The sequence below is a fragment of the Erithacus rubecula genome (assembly GCF_903797595.1).
Source record: "Erithacus rubecula genome assembly, chromosome: 3".
Classification (NCBI taxonomy): Eukaryota; Metazoa; Chordata; class Aves; order Passeriformes; family Muscicapidae; genus Erithacus; species Erithacus rubecula.
This window is the reverse complement of record NC_136689.1, coordinates 6,073,597-6,087,937: the sequence shown is the minus strand read 5'-3', so window position 1 is coordinate 6,087,937 and position 14,341 is coordinate 6,073,597. Positions and strand designations below refer to the sequence as shown.

General features: G+C 38.0%; 1 protein-coding gene across 13 annotated transcripts in view; it reads left to right on the top strand.

Moving 5' to 3' along the window:
• KMT2C (lysine methyltransferase 2C) overlaps nt 1-14,341 on the top strand; it is a 190,884-nt gene that overhangs the window by 121,191 nt on the left and 55,352 nt on the right. For 8 of the 13 annotated variants that reach the window (XM_079301725.1, XM_079301726.1, XM_079301721.1 and 5 more), the window contains 7 exons: nt 1,145-1,261; nt 4,978-5,079; nt 5,257-5,361; nt 6,523-6,704; nt 7,392-7,556; nt 8,149-8,258; nt 13,589-13,654. In XM_079301725.1, the coding sequence (XP_079157851.1) occupies nt 1,145-1,261; nt 4,978-5,079; nt 5,257-5,361; nt 6,523-6,704; nt 7,392-7,556; nt 8,149-8,258; nt 13,589-13,654 (847 nt within the window). The remainder of the gene's footprint in view (nt 1-1,144; nt 1,262-4,977; nt 5,080-5,256; nt 5,362-6,522; nt 6,705-7,391; nt 7,557-8,148; nt 8,259-13,588; nt 13,655-14,341) is intronic. The other 5 variants (XM_079301717.1, XM_079301728.1, XM_079301724.1 and 2 more) reach the window with 1 other exon arrangement.

The following is a 14,341-nucleotide window of genomic DNA, read 5'->3' as shown; positions in this document are numbered from 1 at the left end:
AAAAATATTTTGCAGCAAACGTTTGGATACCCCATACTCTGTACTCCATACTGTACTAGGAGCCAAGATTATTGACAAATATGAAAAAATAAATAAATAAACTCAATGCTTATTTTGTAGCAGAAAAGGTGCTTATTTGAGTGCATGCTCTAATTATCAATTACACAGATTGGAGACTCTGAGACACATTGTAAAGATGTCTGATGTATCAGCCAGGATTTGGGGATGTGAATATGTTCTTTTTCTCTCTGGAAAGGATTAGAGAGGATTAGGAATCCTCATGTGCTTAAGTTCATTCTGAAATTAAAAAACCAACAAACAAAAATAAAACCCCACAAAAACAAACCCCCAGAATTTCAAATTTAAGGCACTATATGAATAACAGGTAATTATTAGTAAAATACTTGCTCCCCCAAAGATAATTGTAGTTGAACACACTGAATATTCTAAAGCACAATACTTCAACTCTGCATCTACATCTTAAATAAGGAAGGGAGTAAAGAAGCTGTCTGTAAATAAGTGGAGATTGTGTAAGAAAAGCTTCACGTTCTGGGGAGTGTTGATCTGAGTGTAATTGATAGAATTAATATAAAAAAACTCTCTATGTATATGCTGAATTGAGAGAGTTTCATGGAGCCATCTCCCACTTTGCTTTGTGAGTGGGACTCAATTCTAATAAATTCCAGGTTTCACTAGATTATTCATAGTGTAAGAAAAGCATCTATGATTACCACTAATCAAGTGTCCAGACCCTGTGCAGAAATCTCATGACTGTCTGGGCTGACTGTTAAAAGAGAAAAGAAAATGAATCATAGAATAAAAGATACATTTTCGAAACTTTGCAGTTGAGGTGGGGCAAATCCATATTTCCAGTTAATCCTGAGCAGAAAATAAACATTCCTGGTTTTGGCTGCTTTCTTGCTGATGATAAAGGTGATCATATTATGCCATGTAAGTAATTAAAGGTATTAAATTTCACAGATTTATGCAGAGATTTAATGACCATGTCCTGGTGTGCTCCTATTCACCTGGAATCACAGGATGGTTTTTTACTTATATTTTTCCCTAGATGAACAGAACAAGTTTGAATCCCGTGTAACAAAAGAGCTTGAGGTTGCATTTACATTGTTACCTTATCGCATAGGGCCGAGGCTCGGGGTTCCCGGGGAAGCGCAGACCCCGCGGGGCGGGTCTGTCGGGAAGAGGCGGCAGAGGAAGATCAAAGCTGAAGAATGGAGTCGGGGCTGTGGTCATTCCAGGGGTAAGGACATCTTTTTAAAGTCATATTGCAGTCTGTTCATGTAACACAGTTTTATTCAGCTGTAATTCTTGTATTAAAATGCTGTATAAAAAGCCCAAGGAGCGCTACAGAACCAGGGCTGTTTGATGGAGCCTGGCTGGTACTGCTTGTGATGAAGAACAGGAGCACTGCAGCTCAGTGAGCCTGGGGCAATTCTGTACTGCTCCTGCCATTTAAAGACACAACAGTTGGGAGACTTACAGGACTCCTTCCATTTCCTCTGGTTCAGAACATGCTGGGTAAAGGCAGCACTGACTGGAACTACCCAGGGGGAGAGAACAGGATTTGTTCATGAGAATGTAACTGCAGCCATAGGAGAACAGAGAAAATGTTCTTCTGGACTGAGTGGTGGTGCCAGAGTGCAGAAAAGAAGAGGAGACATTTCAACAGTTTGTGGCTGGGGGACCTGCTGAACAAGAGATGGTGTCTTGTCTTGAGCAGCTTGTGTTGGAGCTATCATTCATTAATCTGCTCATTCACTTTAAAGAAACCTTCAGGAAACCATGTTAACCTTTTTCAGTTCTGCAGCTCCTCAGCTCGTGTTTAAAGTGGCTGCCTCCTGGATTAGCTGCCTGCCCCTCAGTGCTCTTAGAGAAGAGACAGTGGAAAGCTGATTTCTGTTCACTTCCTCTATCCATGCCACTCAGTTTCTATTGGCCTCTATCATTTCTCCTCCTTTTCCTTCCACTCTTGACTTGCAAGTATGGAGAATGCCAGTATTTTGAGTTGTTCCTTGTATGGAAGCTAGTCCACATTTCTGATCATCAGTACCAGTTATTTTGTCATGTTAATTTCCTTACTTTGTGGACTTTCATCTGACATTTTGTAGCCCAACACTCAGCTTTGTTAAGTTCTTGTGCAGCTCTTCACACTTGTCTTTTGGATTTTACTTCTCTGAATATCCCAGTCCTGTTGGCAAGCTTTGTCACCTTGCTTCTCACTTGATTTTTCAGATTGCACATGAGTGCGTTGAGCACCACCACCTGTTAGCAGGCAGGCCCTGTCAGATTTCAACTAGTGCTGTTCTCCCACATACAAAACTGATAATTTATTCCCCTTTTTTCTTGTGTCTTGTATCAGAATAGGGACCATTCCTCTTCAGTTTAACTTTTTTAAGTAACTTTGGTGAAGGATTTTGCCAAAGGAGTTTGGTAGTGGAGTAAGTTGCATCAGTTAGATTTCCCTGTCCCCAGAATTGCTGAGTCCTTCAGAGAGCCCTTACAGATCATGATTTACCATAACTAAAGCTTCCTTCACTCTTTAGTGAATTAATATATCAGTGACTCCCAGTTCTTTGTTGTGATCAGATGTCTGCTCCTCTGTACACAGCTTCTGTCCAGAAACCCTTGAGAAAATAATGACTGCATTTGCTGTTTCCTATTCTTCAGAAGCACTGAAGTGATTGTAAGCAAGTGATTGCTCACTGCAGTTGATAGTTAAGCTGCTTAATACTTGAAGTGTTTTTAAAACTCAAAAATCCTACGCAATCCTAGTCTGCTCATAAGAAGAGGGATTTTAACATTAAAAACTTGGAAATCTGTACTATAAAACAATTAAATTTTTTCCATCCTCTGGGCTTGTTCCATTTGAATTTTCCAATTAAACTTTACCAACTAACCCTGAATATTTTGAGAGACATCCTGTTCCTTGTGTTCAGAGAGGGACTTGCTGATTTTTATGTCTTAGTGAAGTAATTTCCTGAGATTCTCTTTAGAGCTGCATTTTTGTGTTCTTACATGTAATCTGTTTGACACACTTTCTGCTGCCTGTGTAATAATAACTTGGAATACTCTGGTGTTAATGATTTGAAAAAGGAACAATCATCTCTATCAGTTTTCCCTTTTAAAGTATTGGATGGTCAAGATCTATAAGCAGATTTGTAATTTAAAACATACAGGATGAATTCCACTTAGGCTAGTCGCAGCAGCAATTGGAGGCATTTCACATCATTATTTTGGTGTTACATAGCACAGATCTGTACTTCAAGAGAATCTGGGGTTTATAGATCTAACTTCTAAAAGTTTTTGTAATTGAACAGAGGAGAGTGATTTAGGCAAGCTGCTAAAATACAAAATGGACATCACTCTACACAATGTCCTGCAGAAACTTGATCCTTTGAGTCATCACAGAGATGGCAGCTCCAGAGTTCCAGAGATGGGGCTGCCTTGTGATGAGATTAATTTAGCAGTACCAAGAGATTAGCCTTTTACCAGATAAATGTTTGAAATGGGAATATTTTCAGTCAGTTTGCACAAAATAATTCTTACTCAGCTTGGGATTAGTGGACATTCACACAGATTTACAAGTATCTTGGTATATCTTGGGAATGGGGAAAAAGGTGGCTGCAGGTTGACCCATGGTGGGTCAGTGCTGGGGTTCAACAAACACCAACATTGCACTCATTTAATCATTCAGTTCTGCTCTTTTGAATGTGCAATACCAAGAACTTTGTGAAACCTGGAAAACTTGAAACCTGGTGGAAAAGTAGGTAAGGGAAATGTTGTCCCTGAAGGTATCAAGGTTTTTCAGATTAACTGGTTAGTTACAGTTGCAGTGCTATCAAATATTTGGTAATCAAAAACATAAATGTATTCCCTTTTTAGTTGTTCCTCAGTAAATGTTGAGTTTCAGCAGCTGTGTATCAGATGTATCAGATGCAGCTGATGTAATGATGTTTACGTCTGCCCCTAGAGTTACATTTGGATTTGTAAAATATTTAAATCATTATTTAAACAAAACTTACTTGCATAGGACTGACACTGTATTAAAAATAATTTGCATATATGTAATTGGTATAGCAAAGTTTCATTTCTCTGTCGTGCATGTGATCTTTTATATAGAACTATTTGCCCTTATATTCCTGATTCTGAGATAATAGTTGGGCCTATTAGTTTAAATTCATGGACAGCATATTCTGTATGAGAGTCAGATCAAATCCTGTGATCAAATCAGATCACAGTTGAAATCCTTCATTCTTTTTTCTCTTCCTCAGAAGCTGTGTATGAATATGCTGAATTAGTAAGGGGCAGGTCAGAATAAAAATCATTTAATGGAGAAGAAAAATTACTGTCTATAGTAAGAGCTGATGGATTGAGATCAAAACAGCTGTTTCAAGTTCAGTTCAAGTTTTTGTGGTAAAGATGGATAAGCTTCATAAACTGCTTGCAGTGAGTAAATTTAGAGCTCTTGCTTATTCCTCTAACATACTTGGAACATTAGCTAAACCACATTTTAGACAATATGGAACAAACTACATTTCTGCAGTTGCTCTTTGAATTAATACTCAAAAGTCTGTCACTGCAATTAACTTTTTGATAAAAAGAACTTAAGTGTTTACGTGCAGGGAACAGAGCAGACTGGGCACAGTGTGACAATTTCTATTTCTTAATTTTTTTTTCTTAGACTGTGTCTTTCCTTCCATTTCCATTTGGAAGTGTAATGAGGATAATACATGAAGATGAAAAAAGGAGAGGAAGAGAATATGTCTGTAAAGCTATTATACTGATGATGAGAAAATGTGAATTAATGCAGTAATTTCTGATGGAGGTAGCTTTTTATGAAAGCTTAAACTGTATGAATAAATATTTGCAGAAGTCTTATTTAGAGAATGCTTCATCTTGGCTCATGTCTTAGAAAATGGGATGTTCTTGCTATTTATATATATTTTTTTTTAATAGGTCACAACCATGGATATTTCATCTAATAAAGATGAGGAAGAAAACTCGATGCATAACACAGTTGTCCTCTTCTCTAACAGTGACAAGTTCACTCTCCATCAGGTTAGGATAAAAATTAAAATTTTTCATTATATTTCCCTGCTCTTAATTAGGAAAAAAAGTGGATGAATATCCTTGTTAAAAGTTAAATTACACAGCAAGCTAGTTGGATTTTACAGTTAGATGTTTTCAGAATGTAGTGTCTGGCACATGTTGAGAGTCTGCTGTTTGTCATTGCAGGATATGTGTGTGGTTTGTGGCAGTTTTGGCCAAGGTGCTGAGGGCCGGTTGCTGGCCTGTTCCCAGTGTGGGCAGTGTTACCATCCATACTGTGTCAGTATTAAGGTGAGTGTTATTGTTACACACAAAAATTCCTTGATTACACTGTTTTCATATTGTACTTTAATAGCACTATGCTGCCTTTGGTTTTGTGGTAATTAGGGGAGTCATTAACTTGTTAGATATTCATCAGCTAATGTGGCCATTATTTGTATGCGACTTGTGAAAGACTTTAATTAAATGTCATTTTATAGTATGCATAGCCTCAAGAGAAATTAACCTTTTTGTAATTTCATAACCATAAATAGAGCTGATTATCCAGCAGTTGGTTAAAATAACAGTTGGAGATATAAGCTTTAAACCTAGATACAAGCAGGATTAAAAACAAAGAAAAAATGATACTGCATCTTCATTTACTTGGGGCATAAGGTTTAGTTGATTCAATTTGCCTGTTGGCTGTCAGAATTGACAGCAGTTGGAGTGGTTAATTAATACATTTTACATTCATTAGTCTAGGAGAGAATGTGTGAAAATTAAATTTGAATGCTGTGAAATGACCTAGCAAGCACAAAATAAGCTATTTACTGCAATATATACACTATACACTTTTCATTGGTTGTGATGTAAGTATATCTGTGTAAAAGTGGGATTTTTTTGAAACATGTCAAAAAACTTTATTTTGCACGTACTTCACAAAATGCCATATGCGAATTTCATGCAATTATAATTTGACTTTTTGTTTATATACCACTCTTGCATTATATATTAATTGCATTAAGTTAGCTGTTTGCTTCAGATGACTAAAAGTCCATCACCATGATCACATGATGACATGAGAGAATCAAGTTTGTGACCTCTTGAGGAACCAGAATGTACACAAGTCTCTGGGACCTGACGAGATGCATCCCAGAGTCCTGAGAGAATTGGCTGATGCAGCTGCCACGCCACTTTCCATGATATTTGAAAAGTCCTGGCAGTCAGGTGAAGTCCCAGGTGACTTAAAAAGAGAAACACTGCAGCTGTTTTTAAAAAGAGTAGAAAGGAGGACAGTTTCTTTCTGTTTAATCCATTCCTGTTCATTGAAGCCTCAGAAAGTGTAATTGCTCCTTGAGATGTGGGTGATGTGCCCAGAAGAGCATCCTGAGCTCCACAAGCCAGACCTTAATTTATACATTGATCACACTTCACTGAGCCATTTTCAACTAATTCTCACCTTGCATTTTTCAGATTACTAAAGTGGTACTTAGCAAGGGTTGGAGGTGCCTGGAGTGCACAGTGTGTGAAGCCTGTGGGAAAGCCACAGATCCAGGGAGACTCCTCCTGTGTGATGACTGCGACATCAGCTACCACACCTACTGCCTGGATCCACCCCTGCAGACTGTGCCAAAGGGAGGCTGGAAGTGCAAATGGTGTGTTTGGGCCTGGGGTTGGAGGTGCTGACTGTTGGCCTCTTCTGCTTTTCTCTGTCACTTGGAATTTGTAATGTCAGTTCAATTGTAACAAGGTTTTAATTGTGTCTAAGTCAGGTGTATTAAACAAAGCCAAAAAAATGCTTTTGAGTTGTTTCATTCAGTTATCAGTCTATAAGGGAAACTCTTACCTCCTCTTAGAGCTGCTTCTTCATGCCAAAAACCACATAAGTAGAGATAGACAAAATTTCTCTTTTCAAACTCATAGCAAAAAATTTCCAATTTACATTCCTTGTAATCATTCCAGTGTTCAGTTGGAGAAATGAATGGGTGCTTCACCCAAGTGTTCTCGAAATAAAACGCTGTGAAAACCATTTGTTTTGCTTGGGTGAAACACAAACAGACCAGACCTCTCACATGGTTTAGTCTCCAGATCTCAAAGTGAATGGCAACTGGAAGCAGGAACTCTTGTGACCTGTTGTGCAGTTACAAGAACCCATCTGCCTGTTTTTGCAGTTTCAAGGGAAATATTAATTAGAAACTTTCTTTAAAAAGTGCAAAAAATGTTGTTAAACATTAGTGGTTAAACATGTTAATTACTCACCTCGTTCTAAGTGGAGAAGATTTAAAGCCACGAAATGATCTTCCTGTGAACTGACAGAATACATCTTTTTGTCTGTTCTGCAGGTGTGTTTGGTGCAGACACTGTGGAGCAACTTCTCCAGGTTTAAGATGTGAATGGCAAAATAATTACACACAGTGTGCTCCCTGTGCAAGTTTGTCTACCTGCCCAATCTGCTACCGCATGTACAGGGATGAGGAGCTTATCATTCAGTGTAGACAGTGTGATCGGTAAGAATTTCTAATATTTCACGTGTTCTTCTTGTTCAAGTTTAATTTTTCCCCCCTAATGTAAAAGGGTAGAGATGAAGGAAATAGTCATGTGGTAAAGAACACTGGATTACTGAGTCTCAGAAGTCTCTTAGTAGTTCGTTACTGGTTGTACCACAGACTGAACTGTCTGACTCTGGGCAAATTAATTAATCACTTTGTGCCTCTTCCCCCATGCCCTGTAAAAATAAAACTAATTTACCTCACAAGACTGTTGTTGTGAGGCTGAATTTAGATTACATTGTGTAAAGTAATTAAAATTATTACAACATAGGGAGAAAATTATCATGCAAAAACATACTTGGGAGATTGTTTTACAGAGAGTTCCTTCCCGTGGAGGGAAATAGTTGATCTGCTGCTCCATATACAGGATGTAACACACACCACTGTAGGGGATGCTGTATATGGAAAACTTGATTCTGTGGTTTCTCCCTAAAAGAATTCAAACTAAACAACTATTTCCCATTTACTTGGACCATAGACTGATACTTGGGTATCCTAAAACACCACCTATTTCCTTTAAATTGTATTTTTTCCCCCACTTAATTTCTAGATGGATGCATGCAATCTGTCAGAACTTAAACACAGAGGAGGAAGTGGAAAACATAGCTGATATGGGTTTTGACTGTACCATTTGTAGGCCATACATTCCACCAACGAACGGTAAGAAGACGATCGAAACCAATGCAGGAGTGCACACTGCAATAAATAGGTTTGGGAATGTGTTCTGGGCTCTGATGGAGGTTTGGCTCGTGTAGAAGTAAGATTTTTTTTTTTTCATGTTTGCTTTAAGGGCTCTTGTGGAAGTGTCCTAGGCTCTTTCACACCCTCAAGTGATTTAGGCCAGAGGAAACCTCATGGGAATTCTGGATAGAGGTATTGAAGATAGGAATCAACTGCTAAGAGCATTTGATAGTGAAGGGGTCAAAGGCATCTCACTTTGTCAACTGGAAGAAAGACTGCCCAGTTCTCTAAAGTTACATCTGCAGAAGAATCTGAAAATTATTTCTAAGCAGAAAAAATTTGTGTATTTTGATGCTTTGAGGCTGTCTGAGGCAGCAGGAGCTGTAACAACAGTCTGTGTAAGCATTTGTCCCTCTTCCCTCATGTTTTCTTTATTCCTTTTCCTCAGCTGTCCCAGTATTCAAGACCAATGCTTCCCTCCCTAGATGCAATCTTGAAAAGAATTTGCCATATTCTTTATTGGGGAGTTACCACTTCCTTATTAATTAAAGTGTGTAATTCCTACTGATGAACTTTGCACTTCCCTGGACATGGACACTGACAGCCTTGTTGCTTTGTGTCAGAGTTCTGTAGCAGTGGCTCTTCAGGAGCTGAGGTTACTGCAGTTTAAACATATTTACAGCATCTGGTTCCATGGGATGGTGCTGGTTAATGTTCCTGTGAGTGGCCTGTCAGCTGTTAGGCTGGCCTGTGACATGATTTATAGTCTTATGTTTTAGTCTTGCTGCACAGGTGATAGCCCAGGTCTGTTTTCCCTGCATGTCATCTCAGGGAAGTTGTTGCTTCAGTCAGCTCCTTTCACATTGACACTTATTCCCATTTTTAGCATAAGCACATGAAAGTCTTTATATTACCCCTTCACTGGGCTATCACAAGAGAACTGTAGGAGGAAGGTACAAAAACTAAGCAAATGTTTCAAGAAAAGTTCATATCCACCAAGAAGCTGTCAGTAAGATTGGTTTTCCTGATAAAGATCGAAGATGTTGTGATGCATAGGCTTGAGAGGTCTGCCAAGAAAAGTTCAATAGAGCATCTAATGTCCTTTAACACTGGCAAGTCCTCATCACAGCAGTAATTGTAACTTACTGACCTGACCTTGGAGGTTTATATACTCCCTGCTGGAACACTTCCAAGTAACCCATTTTTATCACTAATAGAAGAATGACTAATGCATCTCTATTTCTGCAAGTCACTTCATTTTAAAGATCTGCTTTCAGAAATTCTAAAAGAAAGTGGTTTTGTAAGTGGAAGATTAATTTTTATCATAAACTTTGCGTGCTTAAACCAAAAAGATTCAAGTAAGAAATACTTCTTCCTTTCTCTTTGGAGCTGGCAGATCTACCTTTTGGAGATAATTAAATCCCATGATACGTGAGATGGAACAGCTTCACAAAATGTGTTTCACTTCCAGGTAGAAGCTGGTCCCTGAGTTAGTCCTTCCTGCACACTTCTGTGAATTCATATTGCTTGGGTTTGGGTTCCAAGGAATAGGAACCAGTCCCTTAGGAGTTCCCAAGTTTTCTTTGCAGGTTTTTTTCACCTTTTTTATAAGACAAGTTTTTCTGCTTTTTCTTTCCTGTTTTGACTCAGTATTAAAACCTCTCTTAACACATGTATATTTGCACAGTTGCATGTCTGAATATGTTCTTTGGTGCATGTTCATAGAAATACTGCATGTATTTTTATATGAAATGTTTTGGTCTTTCATGAATTCTTCTAAAACTCCTCTGAAAAATTTATATGGTTTTTTGTTTCAAAGTGAGAAGAATTAGCATTTGATAAACTTAGGGAAATAAGTATTTATTAGCAGTAGAAAGCTAAAAATATATCATATTGTGGGATTCTTACTGGGATGGTTCTTGCTCTTTCCATTTGATGTATCATAGATGTGTTGCAAGTTTCATTACAGGGTTTTTAACTACTTGCTTTCTAGATGAATCAGGAACCCCTCAATGTAATAAATAAGCAAAACATTGCAATTGCACCCTTGGTGAAAAGTAAAAATGGTTCTGTTGTGTAGGCATTGAGAAGGAGCTTTCATTTCTCTTTCTTCAGAAAGTGGAAACTTTAAATTTTGAAGAGCTCTTCCCTGTCTCATCATACCTGAGATTCTTGCAAAGTCATCTTCTTCAGGAAACAGAAATAGAAGATAGTGTTTTTCTTCTTGAACATATATAAATATCAAAAGTCAGACTGGTGTTAGATTTGCTCCAGCTCAGTGTACCAGAAACCTTCATTACTAGGTTATTGTCAAATAACCATCTCTGATCAGTCTTATAGCAGGTTCCTTTTAGTACTTCTCAAGTTATAACAAATGTCCCCCAGCATATTGCTGTGTCCTATAGAGAAATGTATACATTCTCATGACCAGATGCTGGTGTTAGGTGGCAGCAGCTTTTCCCCTGGGCTGTAATTCCTGCATGTTCAGGAGGGGTGTGTGTGTCTCATCCAGATGCATTCCTGGACAAGCAGTTCTCAACCATCTACTCATCACTTCTGCTTTTGTGTCATTTGCTCTTGTATGTCCTATGCCCCATGTGCAGATTTCATCCCTCCTCACTTAATCCCATCCTGTCTCCAACTTCCTCCTCCCTTGGTTTTTGTTCCCCTGCAGGATGCAGAGGGACCAGCTCTGCCTGGCTTTCTGTAACCAGTTTGAACTGATCTGGTTGCAGTTTCTTAAGCTGCCTGTGTGCAGTTATTCCTCCTGGGGCTCAAGTAAACATGCTCATGGAGGCAGTGAGGCTTTGGTATCACTTACATCTGTCTGATATGCCAGTGAGACACATTATGGCTGACAGTCTCTGTTGTATCATTTTCATTAAACTGATTTAAATTATTCTTCGTTCCAAAACTTAATTTTATGTACTTTACAACTACAAGATACAAATCTAACATAATACTATGGGTTAAAAATTAACTTTTGAATTTTTTTATTATTTGGCACATACATTATTTCAGCTCTAATGTTCTTCTGTTACTGTATTTACCAAAAAAATCCCTGTGTCACTTGACAGAGTTATGCAGGCACCCAGTAAAGAGTGCTCTGTTCGTGCTGTATTTCTATATCAACCATTCCACTCTGTCCCATGTGCTGGTTTCATTTTTGCATAGAATTGTTTTTTTCTATTACAGACCTAAAAATAAATTCCACTTTCTTTTCCCATCACATTGTATTCTGTGGAATTATTTGCTTTCAGCTGAAGCTGCTAAATGCTGTACAGTATTCGGCACATTTAAACCCTTTTGCATATAAGTTTAGCAATTTTGGTTAAACTTCAGCTGAATGCCTCAGAAAGCACTGTTTTTTTCTATTTTAATTTTTTCCCCTTTGGATAATACTTTTATGCTATCCATTTTATTGATTGCAATCCTTAATCTGCACTCTAATTAGCTCCTTTTCTGGAAGTCTGTTTGATACTGTCTTCAAACACTGTTTGTTTGTGCAGTTTTCGTGAGTGGGTCTCTGAAGGCCTCACCTCTGTCACTATCAGCCTGTTTATTTGAGCATTTCAACTCTATTCAGTCTCCAGAGCTAAAATTGTTCAGTCTGACCTGGATGAGAAGATCTGTCTGTTGTTGGACTTCTAAATGAAGGATTTGAAATTCCTGTTCACAACTGTCTTTCTGAATTTCTTGTTTACCTTAGATTCCAATTCAATAATTGCTACTTCAGTCTTAAAGCCATCTTGTAAATTATAACAAATTAAATGAACAGATGATGTCTTATTCCACTTTGAATAGTTCATACAATCTGCCTATTTTCTGTTATTTCAGTTCAGTGTTTTGAGTATTTTTCTTTTAGCAGCTTGATCTCTATTTTTTGTTTCTTTCCGGCTCCATATCTCTTTCAAAATGTCATTTTCAGTTTATTTTCTCCTTTGTCTTTCCTCTCCACTCTTGAGTTCAGTTTTTCAGTAGTTCCCATAGGCTCCTTTCATTTACTAATTGCATGAAATACTGGATTTCTGTAGGTTATACCTTGTGCATTAGTTGCACATTACATAAAGCTTTCAAAGCACTGTAGTTTTTGAAGACAGACTTGCACTTTCCTTGAATTTGTTTATATGCTAGAAAGCATCCTCTGTTTCATACTCATTTTAAGTGTTACTTGGAGCTTTTGTGCTTTTCCTCATCTTGCCCTGGCTCCCATGGTGTGTGTTAGGTGGGAGCAGCACAAGTGCCATGGTTGACACACAGAACCCCCAGGTTTTTCTGTCTCAGGGGTCTCATCCTGTGTGACAAGCACAAAGGAAGTATTCCAGATGTTATTTTGAGTCCTAAATTCAGCATGAACAAAATTTCTAGGCAAAAAAAAAAAGGAAGAAAAGTGTGGATAAACTTGCCTCTGTGGTAATGCTGTCCCAGACTAACAGTTTTTCTGATTCTGGTTCGCTGTTTGTGAGATAGAAGCTCCTAATTTTCACTTCACTGCTCTGTCTATGTAATCTCTGCGAAGTCACTACTAATATTAGAAGTTTAGTCTGCATATCATAGGTGAGTGAAGCATGACTGCACTTATGTAGCTCAGGCAAAAGGGAAGAGCATTTCTGCCTGCTGCAAAAGTAGCTTTGTGTTGCAGAACATTTTGATTGTTATTTTTTCAGTCACCCTGTTCCACTGCTGCCCTGTAGCACACAAGGTGTAGGTTTCAGTTGAGTTTCTGCTGTTCCATTCATCAATACTCTTATCTGGAATAAGAATTACTCTAACTTCAACAGGTCCTGTGTTATCTGTTCTCAGATACATCAGCCTTCTCCAGGTGCTGTGCAAGAGGCCTGACAGCACAGACACAGTGAGAATATTGTGTGCAGAGCTATTGGAGTGTGCTTCCCTCCTTAGGAAAATACTGATCAATACCTACTTCAAAAAACCCTCACATTTTTAATGATAGGGCAGCAAAAACTGAACATCATGACTAGTGTAGAGGTTGCTTTCCAGCCCAAAAGATCCTTTGTTTTCATTTACCCTTGGTCCAGGAGAAGGAGATCATTTCCCCTTGAGTTCAGTGCTATTCCAATGCCATTCTTGACTTTAGGGGATTTGAAAACTTCAATTTGTATCAAGCTTCTTTCATAGTCACATCTGTGACACTGAAAAGCACTTTATTTTAAAGGTGCAAATATAAACAATTGTCAACAGTTTAAATTACGGAGTTTACAGGAACTGCTTGAAGGAAAATTGATAGTTTCAATTTAAGTCAAGTCACCATTTTTATAAGTTGAAATTATTTTCCTTATATTTTTCAGTGCCTTCTTTGGACTGTTGTGATTCATCAGTTGGAGCTCAGATTATTTCAAAATCAAAAGAACTAGGTAAAGAATGGAAATGCTTATTATCTGATCATTTAGCATATTTTAAGGGTATATTTTTACATGAGACAAAAATTCCATTTCCTATGGTTTTGTAACAGACAGCATTAACTATCCTTCAGTTACCACAGCATGCTTTCCATTTGTTTTTCCTCATTCTTGCTTCTTTATTCTCTCTTGCCTGCCATACCTGACCTATAATAATTAATTTAAATTATGCTTTGATCCTGCAGTCTTAGTTGCTTGCCTTAACATCAGTGGTGATAACACAGCGTGGCTGAGTCAGGCATGTACACAAATATTTACAGGTTTGAGTCATTAGGAGGATGCAGCTTTTCTGTATTTGTCTGGTTAGTGCTAGGAATTTATAATCCTTACAAGCCTACTCACAGGTCATTCTATAACAATAGCACCCAGCAGCTTCCTTCATATTGGGACAGCTTCCATCACATCAGAGTTTTTTTCTATTTGACACCTGAGAGAAGGTTCTCTCCTCAAATATTCAATCTGAAAAGAAGTGTGAGATGTTTTTGAAACACACACCTTTCAAGTTCAGTGTGAGAAGGCAGTCAAGTGGGAAGAATTTGTTCAGAACCAGCAGTATTGTCAGATGTTACATGAGGAAATGTTTTTGGTTAAATGGAGCAAATGTTACTACATTTGTATGTTTTCAAAAGCTGCATATTAAAT